The following is a 21,642-nucleotide window of genomic DNA, read 5'->3' as shown; positions in this document are numbered from 1 at the left end:
CTGATTTTGTTTCTCACTCTGTTTTCTTCCTATTTAGTTTTCATAACTCATGATCTTTATATATTTTCTTTTATCATTTTTGAAAAATTTCTTAGGACAGAAAGGTTGTTTAAATAATCAAAAGAAAATGATTACATATTCTAAGATCAACTTGTTTAGTAATCAAGTGACATCCCAAGTACCATTCATTTATTCAGATGCTCATAGTTAAAATTATTAAAATCAAAGATACAGCTTGAAAAGATAAAGTATCATTTATTGAAGCAGTCTTTAATGTAGAATGATTTTTTTTTTTTTAAACTGTCTTGTAGCTCTGTTTGGTCTACTTAAAAGAAAAAAGGCCTCTGATTTAAAACCACTCTTCATTTGACCAGTGCTTGTGGAAGGAATACTGTTCTGTGATCTGTGGTCTCAAAGCATTCAAATACAAATTAATGCACAGTAAGGAGAATGAACGGGTAGGAAGGCTTTAAACAATCCTATTTGCACAGTGCTTATTTCTACTTAGTGTCCAATCCGAGGTAAGATGAGAATAAAGGGCATGTGATGGAGGCATTGAATGGAGCTCATTCTCTTCTTTCTTGTGGAAGTACAAAATCTAGAGTTTAGAAGACAGCATGTCAAAGGAAACAAGTCCTAATCAAAATAAGACGGAGCTGAAATATTATGGTTGTCTTGATTCTGAAAGTGTATATGGAAGTGATTTTGTAACAGTAAAACTAAGATTAGAGGGAAACTGCTCTCTTTCTTTTATTGACAAAGTTTTCACAGAAGTTTGAAGACTAAGTTAAAACCTGAACAATGCAGTCATTGGAAGACGGTTGAATGGACTGTGCTACTGTTAGGCTGCCATCACTCTGAGACTACGTAGATAACCTAAGAAAGGATGCATACACGGGCCTTCTCAAGGATGATGTTGCGTTGCTATGGCATCATTTCTGACCCTCTATGAGGGTTTGAGCCACATGAGTACACGCTTCTCAAAAGTTCTTAGAGGTGAATGTGTGCCTCTCTAGTTTGCAGACACAGACACTAGCTTGATACCCTTTGCAGTTTGTAAGTTCCAAAGATAAGAGAAACCATGTGGTGAAAACCTGCTAATTAAGGTCACAGTCTACCATGTTCAGATATCTCCTTTGAGCTCAGTGCAAAATGGAGGACATTCTTTACCAGCACAGCGTCCCCTTCTCTGACCTTGTCTGCGGAGCTTGGCCTCCCGCACCCACATTACCAGTTGTTTAAACTCTAGCCAGTGAAAATTTACCCTAAGAAGAACCCTTTCCCACTCTCCAAGGTTCATCTGTAGACCTGATTCTCCCTGAATAAAATGACTATGTACAAACCCACCCTAAGTAGGGGTAGCACACAAGCTAAGATCATCCAAAGAACTGTCCCATTAGAATCCTTAGAGAAGCACCACGCCCAGCTGGGGTGCATTTATTTTAGACTCCGCCCCATGTACAGCTTTCCAGCCCCGTTTGAAGCTACTGGGTATCCTGATGGGGAAGAACTGAGAACATGGAACCGCAGCTGAAACTGAACATGGGTATCACAAAGCCATGTAAAGCAAGGAAAAAGGTTAGACTAGTATTGGAACCAGATTTGTGTAAAACGTTGGTTAGATGTAGGCTTCTCAGGAGTGTTAGAACTGGTCTGCACGGAGAGTGGTTGAAGAGGGCCACCGGCATGTGCAGGTAGAGTATACGTACAGTACTGACAATTGAGGAAGGGACACATGCATTTCTCTCAGGAGTCATGGGAAGTGCTTGGCTATCAGCCTCTTCCAAAGGGTTGTGGTAGTGCAGTGTCAGTCACATCTGAGAAAGGAACTTTCCTTCAGCCTCTTCTTCCTCTCCATGGTTCTGAGCTCTGAAGGTACCCCTAGAAGTTGGGATGGAGAGATTGAGAACAAGTTAAAATAAATTGAAGATCTGCATTTGTACTCATGCCTTTCTGTGTAATAGTTAGAGCCTGGCAAGCACGAGAAACATTAATATTGAATCTTTAATGACAAGCACGAGAAACATTAATATTGAATCTTTAATGAAAGCACGAGAAACATTAATATTGAATGTTTAATCCTGGATTCTCTATTCAGAAATTTTTTTTGCAAGTTTAGATAATATAAAGAATATTATTTTAGATCCAGGGACCAGGAACCCAGCATTGGGACCTCTATTCCCACCCAGTTGCGCACTGAAAGCCTGCCCCTGCCCTGCCTGAACCAGGGACCAGGAACCCAGCATTGGGACCTCTGTTCCCACCCGGAGGCGTAGGGCGCAGAACTGGGCTCAGACCATCTGCCACCTGGACCAGCAGTTCCCAAAGGTTAAGGCCTGGTGAGAAGGAGATCTGAGCAGCCAGGGAGCAGAGAGATCTTTGCCAAGTGCACTTGGAAAGCGCGCTCCTGCCCTGCCTGATGCAGGGACCAGGGACCCAGCATTGGGACCTCTGTTCCCACCTGGCGGCTTTGGGGCGCAGAACAGGGCACAGATCATCCTCCACCTGGACCAGTGGAGATCCAGGGACACAGACCAGGTACAAGGGAAAGGCAAGAACATATCACTGACAACAAGATGGCAAGAGGAAAGAGAAAGAGAATATACCAAGGAAACCAAGACAACCTGGCAACACCAGTACCCAGCTCTCCCATAACAGCAAACACTGGAATGCTAAACACTCCAGAAAAAGAAGACGCAGACCTAAAATCATACCTCAAGATGCTGATAGAGATCCTTAAACGAGAACGGGAGGAAAAGCAAAAAGAATCAGAAGCTTTTAAAGAGGAAACAAGAAAATCACTAAAAGAACTCAAGGAACTAGAGGAAAACAGAACCAAAGAGATGAAGGAATGTAAGAAGGAATTTAAAATAGAAATTGACACAATAAAGAAAACACTAAAAGAGATAACCCTAGAGGTAGAACACCTAAAATAGAAATCAGGAGTCACAGATGCAAGCATTTCCAATAGACTACAAGAGATGGAAGCGAGAATCTCAGGGTCTGAAGACAACATTGTAAACATCGACAAAACAGCCAGAGAAGATGCAAAAACCAAAAAGCTCCTAACCCAAAATGTCCAGGAGATTCAGGACACAATGAGAAGACCAAGCCTAAGGGTAATAGGAATAGAAGAGGGAGAAGAATATCAACTAAGAGGCACAGTAAATATTTTCAACAAAATTGTAAAAGAAAACTTCCCTACCCTTAAGAATGAGATGACCACGAGCATAAAAGAAGCCTTCAGAACTCCACATAGGTTGGACCAGAAAAGAAATTCCTCTCGACACATAAGAACCATCGAAAGAATCAACAAAACCAAGAGCTGGTTCTTTGAGAAAATCAACAAGATTGATAAACCCCTAGCCAGACGAAATAGAGGGCAAAGAGAAAGTATACAAATTAACAAAATTAGAAAGGAATGTGGAGACATAACAACTGAAACTGAGGAAATTCAAGAAATCATCAGATCCTACTACAAAAGCCTATACTCCACAAAGTTGGAAAATCTGGAGGAAATGGATGAATTCCTAGACAGATACAAGATCCTAAAATTAAACCAGGACTAGGTAAACCATCTAAATAATCCCATAACACCTAAAGAAATAGAAGAAGTCATCAAAAGCCTCCCAACCAAAAAAAGCCGAGGTCCAGACGGGTTCAGTGCAGAATTTTATGAGACATTTATTGCGGACATAACACCAATACTGTTCAAACTATTCTAAAAGATAGAATCAGATGGAATACTACCTAACTCATTTTTTGAGGCTACAATAACCCTCGTTCCTAAACCACACAAAGACCGTACAAGGAAAGAGAACTTCAGACCAATCTCACTTATGAACATTGATACAAAAATACTCAACAAAATCCTTGCAAACTGAATCCAAGAACACATCAAAACAATCATTAACCATGACCAAGTAGGCTCCATCCCTGGGATGCAGGGATGGTTTAATATAAGGAAATCCATCAATGTAATCCACCATATAAACAAACTCAAAGATCAAAATCACATGGTCATCTCACTAGATGCTGAGAAAGCATTTGACAGCAAACCAACAGTCCACATCAAACTTAACGGTGGAAACCTTGAAGCAATCCTACTAAAATCAGGGACTCGACAAGGCTGCCCACTCTCCCCCTACCTATTCAACATAGTACTGGAAGTCCTGGCTGGAGCAATTAGACAGCAAAAGGAGATCAATGGGATACAAATCGGAAAGGAAGAGATAAAAACATCACTCTTTGCAGATTACATGATAGTGTACTTAAGTGACCCCACAAATTCCATCAGAGAACTCCTACAGCTGATAAAAACGTTCTGCAAAGTGGCTGGATACAAAATTAACTTAAACAAATAAGTAGCTTTCCTATAGTCAAAGGACAAACATGTGGAGAAAGAAATTAAGGAAAAGATACCCTTCACAATAGTCACAAAAACTGTGAAATACCTTGGTGTGACTCTAAGCAAGTGAAGTACCTGTATGACAAGAACTTCAAACCTCTAAGGAAGGAAATCGAGGAAGATCTCAGAAAATGTAAAGATCTCCCATGCTCATGGATTGGAAGAATTAACATTTTAAAAATGGTCATCCTTCCAAAAGCAATCTACAGATTCAATTCAATCCCCATCAAAATTCCAACCCAGTTCTTCATTGAGTTGGAAAGATCAATGTGCAATTTCATCTGGAATAACAAAAGACCTAGAATAGGGAAATCCATCCTCAACAACAAGAAAACATCTGCGGGAATCACTATCCCTGATCTCAAGCAATATTACAAGGCAATTGTGCTGAAAACTGCATGGTATTGGTACAGAAATAGGCATGTGGATCAATGGAATAGAATAGAAGATCCAGAAATGAGCTCACATATATGGTCCCTTGATTTTTGACAAAGAAGTTGTAAACATTCAATGGAAAAAGGACAGCCTATTTAGCAAGTGGTCCTGGTCCAACTGGCACTCACCATGCAAAAGAATGAAAATAGACCCTTTCTTATCTCCTTGTCCAAAGCTCAAGTGTAAGTGGATCAAAGTTCTCCACATGAAACCAGATACACTGAAACTATTAGAAGACAAAGTAGGGAAAACCTTAGAACACATAGGCACAGGAGAAAATTTTCTGAACAAACACCAATGGCTCAAGCTCTAAGGTCAAAGATTAACAAATGGGACTTAATGTGATTGCAAAGTTTCTGTAAGGCTAAAGACATTGTCAAGAAAACAAAATGGCAGCCAACAGAATGGGAAAAGATCTTTATCAACTCCACATCAGATAGAGGCCTAATATCTAAGGTATACAAAGAACTCAAAAAGCTAGACACCAGAGAATCAAACAACCCTATTAAAAAATGGGGTACAGAGCTAAAGAAAACATTCTCAATTGAGGAATATCGAATGGCTGAGAAACAGCTAAGAAAGTGCTGGACATCCTTAGCCATCAGGGAAATGTAAATCAAAACAACCCTGAGATTCCACCTTACACCAGTCAGATTGGCCAGATCAAAAACTCAGATGACAGCAGATGCTGGCGAGGTTCCGGAGAAAGAGAAACACTTCTCCACTATTTTTGGGGTTGTAAACTGATACAACCACTCTGGAAATTAGTCTGGCGATTCCTCACAAAATTGGACACAGTACTACCTGAAGACCCAGCTATTCCACTTCTGGGCATATACCCCAGAGACACTCCAATATACAACAAAGGTACATGCACCACAATGTTCATAGCAGCTCTTTATTATAGCCAAAAGCTGGAAAGAGCCCAGATGTCCTTCAGTAGATGAATGGATACAAAAATTGTGGTACATTTACACAATGGAGTACTACTCAGCTATCAGAAACAATGACTTAACCAAATTCTGAAGAAAATGGATGCATATAGAGAATATCATCCTGAGTGAGATAACCCAATCACAAAAGAACAGACATAATATGCAGTCACTGATAATGGGATGCTAACCCCAGAGGCTCGCACTGCCCCAGAAACAACTCACAGAGTGTGTGAAGCTCAAGAAAAAAAAAAAAAAAAAAAAAAAAAAAGAAAGGAAAACAAAACCACAACAAAAAAAGTCATGCTCAATCCTTACACACCAAGAAAACATTGACTAATTCCGGGTTACCTCCTGTTTTACATGTACTTTTTGTTCCTTTTAACTAATAAGACCTTCATGTAGAGTATCAAATCTTAAAAAAAAAATAAAAAGAAAAAAAAAGCCAAGCCCTGACACAATTGTATTTGTATACATTTATGCAAAAATGTTTAAAAATTTTTTCTTTTATCTTTGTTTTTTAAAATAAAATTGAAAAAAAGAATATTATACTAAGGTTATATTTCTAAAAACAATATTAGAGTGACACTTCTTTCATTGAAATTAGATAGTATTAGTAAGGGAAATACATTTACTAATAAAAATTATAGTGTAGTTAAGGTACCAAAATAGTCTGAAGAAATAAAAAAATTTGCAGAAAATATTGGTTCATATCAGTTTGTAAAGAATGCCTATAAATCATTAAGAGAAAGATGAAAATCCCAAAGGAATTGTTACTCTTTGTTAGTAGGCAGTTTACCCCGAAATTACCAAGGCAAACACATCAGAAGAGGTCCAATATCGAAATATAAATCTTGATAATATTGGTGAGGACATAGAAATATATGTCATGTATACATATGTATACATAGAAATTTATACTAGTTTTCAGAGAAACGCACTCGTGTAACAAGCCTCTTCTTTCAAGTTTATCTGAAAGCACTAGCTTGAAAAACAAAGATGTATGTGTGAGAGATTACGGCAGGGGAGAAATATCAAGACAGTTTAGAGAATGCCTATTTATAGTTAGATTATTAGATCATATACATTGATGCAACTGATGAGTTATGCACATCTGCCAATTTCCAGATACAAAAAGCAGTATAGAATCATACATGTGTTTGGCATCATTCATTCATCTAAAGAAAGTTGGCGTGTATTTTGTGCTCGATATGTAAATGAGGGAGCAGCATCTAGTGTTCTGTTTTCTAAGTTCTCAGTCTTTATGTCTAAAAGTGCCCTATTAGAAAAGTGTTTTTTTTTGTTTTGTTTTTTGTTTATTTTTGGCATGAAGAAAATCTGATGTTTCTCCTAACAGAGAACACATGTCTTGGTCCTGTTTACTGAGTTGTTTTGTTATACTGCAGATGGCCTGATAGCATGGACCACATTTCAATTAGGAAAATAAAAACAAATCAGCAGACCTAATAGTATGCTGTCTGCAAGGCTTTCACTGTGACTAGGAATAGCTTGCAGAGTCATTTTATATTCTTGTAGTAAATTGGTACTCATTTAATAATCACTTTTATTTACAGAACTTAGTTTTGGAAACATCTGGATAAATCTATGAATAATTTAAGTCTTCAATTTGTGATCATTGCCAAATAGTGTTTCTTAAGCATTTGTCAATGCGTGAGAATGCTGGGCGCTGTAAACACTCCTAACTGAGAAGTGCAGGGAATGTGGGGACTAACACTTCGTCCTGCAGCCACCAAAACTGCAGAGTCTGGCGCTTAGTGTTAGATTCCTGCCTGCTTTAGAAGGCTGTTTGTTCAGTGAACTGACTTTCAGTTGGAAGATTTAGAGGACCAGAGCGGGTGGCATCTAAGTCACTGTCCATCTCGGAGAGCTTTCCTTCTTGTACTATAAATGCCACTCAGTTTCCAGTTGTTTCCAAGCTATTTACTTGACAACTAGATGTGATTTTACAAAACTTCCATTTAAACAGTGATGTTTAAATGCCCTACAACTATATATTAAAAATTCAAAGTAATTTATGGTATCTCTGCCACAGGTAATTGCTGTTAACATTTGTTGTTCTTGCTTCTTTTTTTTTTTTTTTTGATATAGTCTTAAAAAAAGTAATGTTGAGTAGTTGAGAATACCATTTCAAGAGATGTTTTTAGAAGGAACAAAAACACTATTTTATATGGCATGTCTGCTGTGTATTAGGCTAAAATACTGATTGTAGACTATCTTGTTTTGTATTCTTTTGCTGTGATAAAATATTTTGACAAAAGCAACATAAAAAAGGAAAACAGTTTACTTAAGCTGGTCAAGGTGACAGTCCATCGTAGTAGGTGCTGTGGTTCCAGTGAGAATGGCTTCCATAAGCGCATGTTTGAGGAATTACTCCCAGATGTCAGAACTGCTTGGGAAGGATTGGGCTGTGTTGCCTTGTTAGCGGGAGGGTGTTGATGGGGATGGGATTTGACGTTTCAGTAGTTCAGGACATTCCCTCCACGTTCTCTGCGTCTCTGTGGATAAGTGTTTAAGCTGTCACCTACTATTTCAGTTCAGTGCCTGCCCACCTGATGCCGTGCTCCTTGCCATGAAGGTCATGGACCATCTGCAACTGTGAGTCCCCAAATCAAACAGTTTCCTTATAAGTTGTCTTAGTTAGGGCATTTTGTGATGACAATAGAAAAGTAACTGAGGTGGCAAGGAAGTCAAAATGGGAGGAATGTGAAACAGTCCTATTTACTGTTGAGATGGATACTGAGTACTGTATGCTACGCTCAATGTTGTTGCATACCCTGATCAACAGCAACTTGACTTTTCCTGCCCTTACAGCTCACAGTCTGTCCTTGAGAAAATCCAAAGGGGTGGAGCAAGGGAACCATGTTAGCACTCTGTGGGTAGCTTCCAGGGCTCTCTGCAGAATTCTAGTGTTTTGAGGGACATAACAGAGACTAGTTTGGACTTTGCTGATGGCTGGACACTGTACACAGAGAAGTCAGGATCTTGATGTCAGCTGCTCCATGACTGTGGACAGGTGAGAGCATCTCCACTCCGCAGTATCACCCAGAAGTGGTTCTGAGGTTTAGGGCCAGAGCACAATCGTACGAAACAGCAAGTACATTCTAAAGTCCAGAGTTGGCGCTCACTCAGTTCCTTAACCTTTGCCAAGTGTCTATAGAAGTGAGGCTTACTTTCACCTCAAGGCATGAAATGATATCATATTAAATATAAATTTTAATAAACTTTGGTTAAGAAAAAGACACTTGTCAGATGAAACTCAATATTGTCACTTTAGTTCTTAGGAATAATTTAAATGACACTTTTAGTCATAGTACATTGAGGAATAGTTAGATTTCATTTTCTGTAAAATAAAGTATGTAGTGCTCAGTGATTTTTCCCTTATGGACATGTATAGACTGAGAAGACATACATCAGTAATAATGGCACGTAGTTTCCATGGCCCTAATTTTCCTGTACAGATGTGGAAGTGGCGGAAGAGTCAGGCTCTAGTTCAGGTACATGACACTGTGTGTGAAGTCTCCCTGCGTTGTCATAGATGGAAGCCTGGCATGAAAAACAGCGGTTTGTGTCTGGGGAATGGCACTGATGCTACAATGAGTCTTTGCCCATTGTGCTCTTCCTTCATCATTTGTCTCTGTCTTAACAAGATGCTTAATTCTCTCACTGCAAAGTAGCTTTGTTGATTTGGAAGTCTTGAAACTATGAAAGAACGCACACGCTAATTATTTTGCCAAAGGATTAGTGTATAGACCTCGAATGAGTTTTGTTTTTTGATTAGAAATGAATGTTCAAAATGGGAAAAACAGTCTATAGAAAAATACTAATGTATGAATAAGTCCAAGTAAATACTGCCGGTATAATAATATAATATAATAATATAATAATATAATAATATAATAATATAATAATATAATAATATAATAATATAATATAATATAATATAAATAATATAATATAATATAATATAATATAATATAATATAATATAATATAAAGACTGCCGGTTTCAGATGTTCAAATTAAAGTCATGTTACACCTTTTAAAATCTCACTGGTCGTGGTACAGAAAGAGCAGTCATTCGTGGCTGATGGAACTGTAAAGTCACACATTTCTGAACAGTTATTGAACAAACAATCTTTCTGGTTTTAAAAGTTCTACTTTTAAGGCTTTATGATCTGGCATAAAGTCACTAGTAGTTGAAGGTATATTGAAAATGTTAGATTCAACAAATAGTTTATAATTATCGATGACTTGGAATAGTATGTCTAGAGTAATAGAACTTGAAATCTATCAGATATTTTGAAAACCTTAAGGAGGTATATATCATTGAGGAAAATATGACGTGCATTACAATTTAAAAAGTTGATTCATTTGAGGAAGTCCCCAGACCTTTTCCATTTGTAGTCTATGTATATAAATATTTGGAAATTGTGTCATAAGCATGGTCATCAAAATATAATTATGTTGTTCATGTTTGTACCTAATGATGTGGCAGGAAATACACAAAACAATGGAGGATCTGGTTATTATGTGTTAGTAAGATGGGGAAGGAGTGCTAAGACCAGCCAATGAATGCGGTGTTTGCTTTCCAGAAGCCAGTTGGGTATCAAAAATTGTTCTTAAAGTAAGATACTGTAGTTTCAGTTTCACTGTAGAAAAGCACATATTGGTACTAATCTCAGTTATTTGTGTGATTTCTCATACTTGATATTTGTACGTGTGTACCTTGCATTGATTAAATATTCGAAAAGAAGAATAGCTAGTATACAAAAATATCAAGCACACTATTCTAGCACCTACATATACTGGAAAATGTAGAAATAAAACAGATTTTAATAAGAAATCAGCTTTTAAGCATATTGTTGAAAATATTAATTATATACATGCATCAAGCATATTATCCCTTATAGTAAAGCTATTAAACCATCCTTTTTGTTATGTTCGGGTTAGACTGACAGCTGAGCCTAGTCAGAGAAAATGTAAAATATCAGTGGAGGCTCAAAGAGACAAATATCAGCCTTCCTTTAGAGGGTTTGACATTCATATGGGGCCATGTTCTTCACACGCCCAGGATTTTATCCCAGACTGTAGCTTTGGTTGCGTTCTCTCAGCTAACTTTGAAGGGATCATTTGAGGAACGTTTTTGATGAGCAGGTGTCAGACACAGGTAACTTGGTCTATGGTTTGCCAGTGAGTTCTAGACTCAGTTTCTTGTCCTCACTCACTGGTGTTGGATTGGTGGCTTCCGACGGGTACGTTGAGAATATTTTCCATTTTGCTACCAACTAGGTCTCTATTCTCAGTGGTGATTTTGAAAAGTTTACCAGCAACGCGGTCTCATTTCATTGAGTCATCAGTGCTGCTGTGGTGACTGGACATTAACTGAAAAGTGGATATTAAATTCCAACATTCAAGTATGATTTATCAAAAATTTAAGTATGAAATACAGCATGCGAGATGCTTATTTTTCTTTTATTTAATATTTTATGTATAAAATTTATCCAAACTATTAATTACATGTCTTATCGCTAAAATCGAGGATAGGATAGCCTAGTTCCTCTCTGAAATAAATAGTTTATTGGTTCTGGCACATACAAATGTGTAGCAATGACTCCTTAAATTTTATTTTGTAAGTTGGGCTGGAGAGATGGCTCAGCAGCCAGGAACACAGGCTGTCGAGAACCTGGCTTTGGTCCCCTGTACTCACTTAGCATCTCACAGTGACTTGTAACTCCAGTTCTAGGACATCCAATACCTTCTAGCCTCCCTGGGCATCAGGCACACATGTGGTGCATAGACAAGTGTGCAGGCAAAATGCCTATATACATAAAATAAAAAATTAAATTTACAGGACCTCTGAATTTTCTTAATGTGTTTTATAAAGAATATAGTCTTAATTTTCAAATTATGAAGAATTTATATCTATATATTATAACTGTTCATTCTTAAATACATCATATAAGCAATATTTTAATGATACTTTTCTTCTTTGTGACCACTATATTCATGTTTTTTTTTTTTTTTTTTTTTTTTTTTGGTGAACCAGTGAGTTCCTTTTTACTTATTTTATTTATTGCTTTCAGCCTTATATATTCTGATATTCATGTATTTTTATGTTCACCAATTAGAAAGATAAATTATCCTTCCTTTTCTGTCTATACCTGAGTTGATGATGTCCTTTGTGCACTTTTGTAACTTCCCACTTTGGTTGCTAGGAGCGTAGGTTGGTAGGTTGTCTCTTCCTGTTGGTTGAGTAGCTGATTTAACATTTGATTTAACTGCCTATGAAGGTAGCCTGTCTAGTAACGGCTTCTGTGTTGGAGCCTAGTTCTCAGCTCTCCATGCTATTGAGAGGTGGAGGAGCTTTTAGGATGTGGGTCCAAGTATAAAAGAAAGAAGACTGCTATTTTGCCTTGGAGGGAATACTGCCTCTCGCCTCCCCTCTTTCTCTTCCTTTCCTTCTAGCCCCTGTGAGATGAGCAGTTTCTTCTTCTATTATGGGCCCAAAGGAACAAGACTAGTTGGTAAGACTGAAGCTTCTGAACTCAGTCTAGATAAACCTTCCTTTTTGAAAATTGACTTAAGTCAGGCACATATTATAACAACTAGAAATCCGACTAACTTAGGTGGTCAAAGTTGCTTCCTTGGGTTGGGGTATGAACATTTCACACTCTGGCTTCTGTGCCTTCTCTGTGTCCATTCTTCCCATGTTCATAATTTGTAATGTAGCTGTGGTGTTCCTAAAATGCTCCAACCATCTCATCTCTCTGTGTTCTGTGTTAGTGCCATTCTCCTGTCTACTCCCCATCTCTTAGGACCTGGTTCTGAGGGCTGGAGATGTAGTCAGTTCATTAAGTGCTCGCCTAGTGTGCTGGATTGAATGAGATGACCCCCATAGTTCAAGATTTTGAAGATTTGCTCCCCAGTTGGGAGCTCTTTAACCAGTCTTATGAGGTATGGACTTGCTGGAAGTATGTCACTAGGAGTGGGCTTTGAAGTTTCAAAAGATGCATGCCATTTTAAGTTTGCTCTTTCTGCTTCCTCTTTCCTTTCTTCTATAAGTTGCTCATGGTCTTGTGTTTTTTTTTTTTTTGGTAGCAATAGAAAAGCAACTAAAGCACTTTGTAAGCTTGGAGAACTGGTTGATCCCAAGAGCACATAATAAAAATGTTGGGCAGCGTGGCCAGCAATTGCAATTCCAGTATGAGGAAGGTGGAGACTGATACCTCAGACTCCCTGGCCTGCCAACCTACCCTGTCTCAAAATACTCAAGTGCTTGGAGAAATTGCCTAGCTCTTAGGAACACTATTTTCCCAAAGGATCAGCCTGTGTTACCCAGCACTCACATGACACTCTACAGTCCTTTGGATACTGTCATGTTCTGTCTTTTGTGCACAGTGCACATATAGAATACACAGAAATACATTAGTACACCATATACATAAAATTGAAATAGCTAAATACTAAAAGCAACAAGCCAACCTAAACAGTCTTGAGAATAATACCCTAGGTTGTTGTCTGACTTCCACAGGGGGTTTACATGTGCACATACACCTGTACACACTTGGAGATGCACAGTCCCAAGTACTCATATAACAGATCTAGTTTTTCAGCCATATCTAGTAGGAAAGTCTTCATTACCTTTATTTCTATATTGCTGTACAGTCTCTTTTCTGTTGTGTAAAATGGCAATACTCTGTCTGTCCTCTGTTGTTCTGCTTGCAGAAGACTAGATTCCTGTCTAGTCATACTTGTAACCACTGGATGCCCTTTCCCCTTGATGGCATCTTATGGGCAGACTTGTATTCATTGTGGAATCTGGTACTCAGTATAGTGGTGCAGGGCAGGTATAGGTACATTCCATTTGTCTCTTTAGGTGAAAAATCTTGTTACATAGAGCACCTTAGAAATGATCAGCTTAAAAGGTTGTTAGATGTTTACCAATGTTAGATTGTCACTGTTAATTTTCTTAGATGAGACATAGTAGTTGACTAAATTTAGATCTGTTAACCTCACATTTATTTATATAATGTCTGTTCATAATAACTTATTTGGAGAAATAAATACTACACGTTTTTGCTTATATCACCTTGGTTGTGAGTTGAATATTAGAACAACAATCTGGTGCTGGGCTCCAGCTGCCTCTGATTTTGATAATTCCGTGTTTGCCGCTTCTTTCTATATCTTGCAGTTTGTGGGCCCAACTTTCCTTCTTGTGTTTTGATTTCTAACCGCTCTTCAAAAGGTGTTCATTGCAAACAAGGCGTGCTTACAGTGATGATGAGAGAAATGTATTCAACATGTCTTCAGTCTGCATCTGCTAGCACTCTAAGCACACAATGCCTTTCTTACATAGAGAGGCTGTCTCCTAACTGGCTGGGGTGTGGGACATGATTCAAATATGGCCGTTTTCTCCTTCATGCTCCCTCCTACACTCAACCTGTGTCTTGGTTACACACAGAGTAACTTAGAGAGTGTGTAAGAGTTTGTACTTTTCTCTTTTCTTCTTTATTTTTAATGTGTATGGATAAGCCTACATACATGTCTGTGCACCACACGCAAGCAGGGTCTATGGAGGTCACAGGGGGTGTTGGATCCCTCATCCTGGAATGGCAGATGGCTGTGATCTGTCATGCGGTTGCTGGGAATCAGAGCTCGGTCCCCGGAAAGAATATACCCTGCTCTGAACCACTGAACCATCACCACAACCACCGTATTTGATTGTACAAATGTGATTACTCATAGAACCTTCTAGGGTGGTGGGTATATAAGAGAGGCAGGTGGTTTCTTCTTAAATCAAGAAAAAGGAAGGGCAACTTCAGCTGTCAGTGTTTCCTGTGACACTTGTAAGTACAGCTCAGAATCACGGAGGCCAATAATTGCATAATTACCTGTTGGAACTGAAAGCAAATTGCCTAATTTTGAAGACTGGAACATCTGGTGTTTTCTCAGCCCCTGTCCCCCTTATAGTAAATGCCCAAAGAAGTTTTGTCATGTTTTTTTTTCCTTATATAAATGTAATCAACATAATAAAGAAGATAATGAACCAATGACTAAGAGCATCACTCTGGTATTCTATCTGCTCAGATGTGCCAAGCAGATCTTCATTCTTCATTGAACCATCAAATAGAGGCTGGCAAATTAGAACATCTATGTTTATTTAATCAACTCCCCCACCTCTCCGCGGGCTCTTTTTGTCTTTAATCGAAGTATTGCTCAGATGAAACTAAACATTTTTCTTTTCTGAGCATGCTCTGAAGATGGTGAGTAGAGGCAAGTGGCCTATGTGACTCCATTTAAATTTGCCTTTTATTAATCAACCAGGAAACACATGACATTCCACAAATTAACTTAAAACTATGTGATTTTAGAAACAGTGCAGAATTCAGGAAAGTTATTAATGTTCTTCAATATTTCATTTATATTCATGTAACAAAACACAGATAAGCGTACCACTTGATGAACTCTCACTGATGAAACACAACAAACGACCTATTTATATCCACCCATGTCTTGTACCTTTGCTTTTTTACTAATTGATAACATATTGATGAACTTAAATCAGCTGTACATTCCATGTTTCCAAAGAATAATGTAATTTAATGTTAAGTTTTATTGTTTAAGAAATAATAACAACATAAACGATAGGAAAAGTATGATCATTTTCTGTATGGAACAAATCTATTGCAAATACGTGATAGGCTGTTGGTAGAGTTTAAAGATTTGGAGAGCTGATTATGTACCTGTGTATGCAAAACCAAGTATGAACCTATGCATGCACTTCTACATTTTAATTTCTTTTTCTTATGAATCTCTAACTCTACTCTCTTCTCTCCTCTCCTCTCCCTCTAGTCTTTCTTTCCTTTCTCTCTCCTTTCTCTCTCCTCTCCCTCTGATCTCTCCTCCTTTCCCCTCCTCTTCTCTCTTCTCTATCTACATGCACTCACACACACAAACACACACACACACACACACACACACACACAAACACACACGGGGGGGGGAGGGAGAGATAGAGGAAGGAAGATTCATATTGATAATTTGCAATCTAATATGGTAGATTCATTGTATCCTTCAATATGCTAATATACTAACTTGTTTATCTGACCTAAAATCCCTTCGGTTAGGATTTACTGTATTTTTAGATTCCTTCCTGTCTTTCTAAATTTTCATTTTTTCTATTTCTTATTTGTTTCTATGGACTTTTTATATTTGAACAGTTTTGTGTGCTTTCTTCTCTGTTAGCTATTATACTTTTTTAAAAATATATTTATTGACTTAAAAATGTCCCTTTAGTACCCAAAAGCAAGTGTAAATGACATCAAGATGGCTCAGCAGTTAAGGGCTGTCGCTTCCTTACCTGATGACCTTATTGTGATCCTCCCAACTCACTTGGTGAAAGGAGAGAACTTGGTCCTGCAAGTTTTCCTGACTCCTGCCCATCATCTCTCCTGTATTCCTGCATAGATACATGCTTGTGTGTGTGCTTGTGCCTGTGTACAGAAATTGCTGTGGCATGACAGACAGCTCAGCAGGCAAGGCATTGCCTATGCACGTATGAAGATGAGGAGCTGGAGTTTGGATCCCCAGTGGTCACTTAAAAGCAAGGTAGATATGTCAGCACAGCTGTAGTTCTGTGCTAGTGCGCAGACAGAGACCAGGTATCCCCAGTGTAGACTCTGTATGCTGAGTGCTGGAGTCAGTGCCTCACATTCAGCAAGGGATCCTGTGTCGTGTGGAAGATCAAGGAAGATGCTGAGAATGACGTTAGCATGCACGTTCATGTACACCTGACCAGATAAATGTGAACACCCAAGCACACATACACACATTAGGACATATACATAAATAGGCAAAGAAATAAATATACACATAGGGAAGAAATAAGTGTATTATTGAAGAATAATGGCCAATGTAGGAAAACCAGTACAAAATGTTCTCCTATAAGTACTGATAGACAATGAAAGGATGAAGTGTGTTGAATTTTAAAAAAATTGTTTCAAATTAATGTTTAATTTTCCAATGTTAGTGTTGGTTTATTGAGCTTTAACATTTTTCTCGGTAGAGTATTTAGAAACTAAATTGCACCTATTATTATTATTATTATTATTATTATTATTATTAATTTTTATTATCTTTGTATCTTTTACTTGGTAATTATAAACTTTTAGGATGTGCTATTATTAAAGATTTATTTGAACTGATTTTCATCATGACTAGTGAGCATTACTGTGGGGAAGTATACATGAATGCAGCTGTCTGGAGTTCAGAAGAGGCTGATGGTGGGTCTCCTGGAGCTGGAGCTGCAGTTGGTTTTGAGCACCTAATATGGATGCTGGGACTAAAGTCAAGTTCTCTGCAAGAACATTATGTGCTCTTAACTGCTGGGCTACCTCTCCAGCCCCAACAGGTGCCATTTCAAATACATAGGTAAACTTGTTTCCAGAGCTATAGGCAGGGTTTTGGTATATGATGCTGTTCATTAAATGTTTGATTTAATAAGGGAGATTCATGTGAAATGTAGTTAGGGTGGTCAGTGAACTTGTCTTCGGGTACTTTTAGCTTCTATGTTACTGTTTTGAGTCTGTATATAAAATCATGTGAGGTCAACAGATTTTGTTGATCCTACAAGTTGATTTAAGTTGTAGATGTTCCAAAAATGAGTAATATATGCTGCTGAGATAGCTTAGTGTTTCTGTTGGTCAGTGACATTAGACATGCTTGAAATCATTTAAAAATTCAAGAGAATTTTTGCAATGCATTTGAATATTAGCAGATATGGTAGTAGTTAGGTTGTAATTATCCTCTTGGGAATGATGTGTTGACTACCCTTGTGGTGACTCTGGTCTCTTCTTGAATTATTAACATAAACTCATTAAAATTATTGGTATTGAAATATATATATTCCAATATATGGAATTATACACACACATACACATATATACACACACATATATGAAATTAAGAAAATGTAAGACTGAAGGAAAGCAGAGGTAGTTAACTTATGGTCATGGACTTACATACACTTATCTACTTAAGACTGAAGAATTGGACATTACATGCATTTCATTGATAATAGTGGCTTCTTTCCTTTTTAAAATTTTTCCCTTTACTGCTTTAAATGATAAAGTAAGTGGCAAATAGTTATTCCAGTAACTAAGTTCATCTCAGCCTATTTACATTTGTCACATAAGTTTTGATCTTGTTAATCTTTAGCAGCTGTATATTATGGATATTTATATTTAAAATTTGCACTCTATAGATTTAACTAGTTAAAGGAGTGATGTATTAAGTGCGGTAGAGAATGTACATGGTGAATTTTGCGTATTTTCACTGAGGACCGAGGGGTGTTTTAGTGAGGACAAGAGCGAGCAGCCCTTGTCTCAGGTCACTTAAGCAGTCACTTAGAAGCCATCATATTGAGCAGTGTTAGCTACTCAGAGGTCAGGGATGAGTCCTTGCTGGTGTTTCCAAGTCCCATTTCTCTGCAGAGTTGGTATATATATATATATATATTTTCCTTTCATAATATAAAAAATAAAGTTAAGATTAAATGATAGCTTCTTCAAATTTGTAAAAATGATTGAATTTTGTGACAGAGGTGGGCAGGCCACTCCGTCACCACCCTCCACTAGCAACTGTCCACGTGTGTTTGCTCAGACCTGGGATTCGGACGTCCTGTACACAGAAATGAGCTGAGATGAAAGGAGGGAGGTCCTCAGGCAGGAACAAAAGAATCTCAAGGCAGGTCACAGGAAATGGCCGCTATTACCCTTAATAGTCACTTAGCAAGAAGGAGACTGCTAGGGTTTAGACAAATAGCAAGGGTGGGGGAGTGAATAAAGGTTGGCTTATTAGCTTTTGTGCCCTTGGATATCCTTAGTAAAGAATATGAACTGCATAAGCTCTAGACTTTTCTCCATCTTGCATTTGGTATTTTAGAATAAGTTTCACCAAGGGATTAAAAAAGATTTAGAAATTATGTGGGATAAATATCCTTCTAATTTTTGTGATGTCAGGCAGACATCCTTATCTCACTAATGTGTTTTGATACCACAGGGGATAAAGCTTTTCAAGTATTTTCATCTTTATGGCTAATGGATTTCAAGATATGCAGCAGCAAGCATCCTTCCCATCTCCCCCTGCCCTCTGCTTCCTTTGAAGTTAGGGGAAATGAAAGAACTGAAGACCTGGGTTGAGATGCAGGCTTTCTTTCTCTTCACACATTTCCCCCTCTCAAGTTTATTTCCTTTATACTTTTAGTTTTATTTTGGTAGGGAAGTTATTTTTTAAAATTAATTTTTTAATTAGTTGGTTTATTTCTTGTGCATGTTTCAGAATCTATTGTATGTAATGTGGCCATTTTGTGTGTAATTGATTTCCTTTTCTGTCCTCACTTCAGTTCTTTCATTTGCATTTGTTTGTGACATTCATTCACTGAGTGCAGATATCTTGCAAAGGACTTGTGAATTAGTTCCTTTGGGCTGCTGCCCTACTAGGGAGCATCACACAGAGATGCTAACATTTACTAATAGTCTTCCTTATTTCTAGGAAATTTGGCTTTTTAGCATATCGATTTTTCTTCTGTAACTACCAGCACCTTTGTCTTTAATGACTTCCCTACAGAGATGATCCATCCATCCAGCGCTTGACTTTGTTATACCTGTCATCTTTAGAATTGATACGTAAATGAGAAAATGAGTCTTTTCCTCTATTTGAGAACAACGCAGAGATTTTAGATACAGTTATAATGAGTAGATATAGTGAGTATTATACTATACAATATAGTGAGTTATAGTGAGTATATATTATTCTTAGGAAATTATATTCCCTAGTGTATTTCTCAGTAACCACTTTGATATTAGCATGAGTAAAAACAGTTTTCCTAAAAGTAATTTGTTTTTCATTGCTAGTTTGTTTTATTGCATGTATGGCAAATTAATAAAGCAAAAGAAATAGACAAAGGAAATAGTAGAATTTTTAACCTGTGTTTGAATGTGCTGAATTCCTTTTCTTTCTACATTTAATCTCAGAGTTTTTTTTTTTTTTAATTGTTACCTTGATGTCTTTCTCCTCCCCATCAGGGATCCATTCATACCTTCTGAACAGCAGTTCTCTCTGCTGTTGCTCTTCCATTGTGTGTCTATCCTGTTTGCAAGCTATTTTAGTGGCCTGGAAGCTTTTAGTCCCAGTACCAGCTCTTTTGTTTCCTTGGACTATAATTGCACCTGGCATGGCAGAGGCCTTGGGGGGTTTTCACTGATAACCATAGTGAAAATTACCTATCGCACACTACGCTTGTTTCTCCCATTTGCTTAATTTTTTCACTAATGTACTTACTATTTAGAGTACTGTGTATGTGTGTGTGTGTGTTTTTAATGGTACTGGGAATTGTACCGAAAGGTGTGGCAACCTTCTTCACAGCTAAAACCAAGCTGATGTGCCTCACATTTAGTAGGCATTTAATGTGTCTCAAGCAATGAAGGAATTCCAGTTCTTGCAACCCATATTTTATATACACTATAGTTTTCCAAAATCCCCCTCATAAAATTAAGAGTACAGTGGGACTTTACCAGTTTAATGTCCATCTGCTTTTCATCAGCTGAGTATTTTTCTTTTTGTATATGTTGTGCTTTTATTTGAAGTGTTCCTGTGTACTGTGTGTGTGTGTGTGTGTGTGTGTGTGTGTGTGTGTGTGCGCACATGCACATGCTCAGTATGGATCTAGTACCTGTTGATTTAGCCAAGTAGAAAGAAAGAAACCATTCGTAGGAGGAGTGAACAGGATCTTAAGGGGGGGGGATTATGATGGAAAAATAGTCATAAGAATGGGAAGGAGAATAAAAAGATAGGCTCAGGTGGGAAGGAGATTAATTTTGCAGGGCCAAAAAGGAGGTTGGCTAAGGATAACTAATGTTAGGATGTTTGGAAAACAATGTTGGAATTGAGTATTAACTGTTATTAGGAAAGATGTGATGATTTCTATATTTTATACATAATCTTTATGGAACATGATTTTAAGTCTTTCTTTTGATTTGTTTTACAGGGAAGTCTTAGAAGTAGCCGACAGATCTCACCTCAGGAATTTATCCATGAGCTGAAGATGGGGTACACAGACGAGAGACTTTTCACATATCTGGAGTCACTCCGAGTATCGTTGACCAGTAACCCTGTGAGGTAACTCATCTCTGGATGCCACTGTAGCATGTTACTTAATTGATCAGACATCACCAATGCCATTTTTATTTATCCCAAATTCAAATAGCAAGTATACATTACTAGTTTCTCAAGGTAAAAATCTAGTACCAAATGGTCACTACTGAAAATATATATATACATATATATAATAGTAACATACAGAATAAGCAGATTGAATTATGTTCTTAGGAACACACACACACACACACACACACACATACACACACACACACACACACACACACACCTATGTAATAAAAGAAGAAAGCCTTGAATTTGAAAAAGGGCAAGGTGGGGGGTAGTTGGTTATGGGAGGGTGTAGGTAGGGATGAAAGGTAACATTACAATAATATACAGTGTTACAGATAATATTATAGTACAATAATATAGTCTAAAATAAAAATTATTAGCGAAAGAATATAAAATATATTTATGAAGAAAGGTCTCAGTGAGAAAATCATAGCTGATATATGCAAATTTGTTTTATAAAATTCTTAAAAATTGGTTTTGGGAAAGAACAATCATAGTTAAAATCTATTAATTTAATATGAGTAGTTTTACTTTCATATTGTTAAAATGCATGTTGATTCTTATTTGACAGAGCCAGGCTTACCACTTGTTCATTATTTCCCTCTTTTGGAAATGGTGT

At 37.5% G+C, this 21,642-nt stretch overlaps 1 protein-coding gene across 1 annotated transcript in view; it reads left to right on the top strand.

Moving 5' to 3' along the window:
* DIAPH3 (diaphanous related formin 3) overlaps nt 1-21,642 on the top strand; it is a gene marked incomplete at both ends in the record, with an annotated part of 452,874 nt that overhangs the window by 80,331 nt on the left and 350,901 nt on the right. Inside the window, one exon of the mRNA XM_080917022.1 lies at nt 20,842-20,972. Coding sequence (XP_080773148.1) covers nt 20,842-20,972 — 131 coding nt within the window. The remainder of the gene's footprint in view (nt 1-20,841; nt 20,973-21,642) is intronic.

Source organism: Micromys minutus (genome assembly GCF_963924665.1).
Source record: "Micromys minutus genome assembly, chromosome: 5".
Lineage (NCBI taxonomy): Eukaryota > Metazoa > Chordata > Mammalia > Rodentia > Muridae > Micromys > Micromys minutus.
The sequence above is the reverse complement of the archived record's forward strand: the minus strand, read 5'-3'. Positions and strand labels throughout refer to the sequence as shown.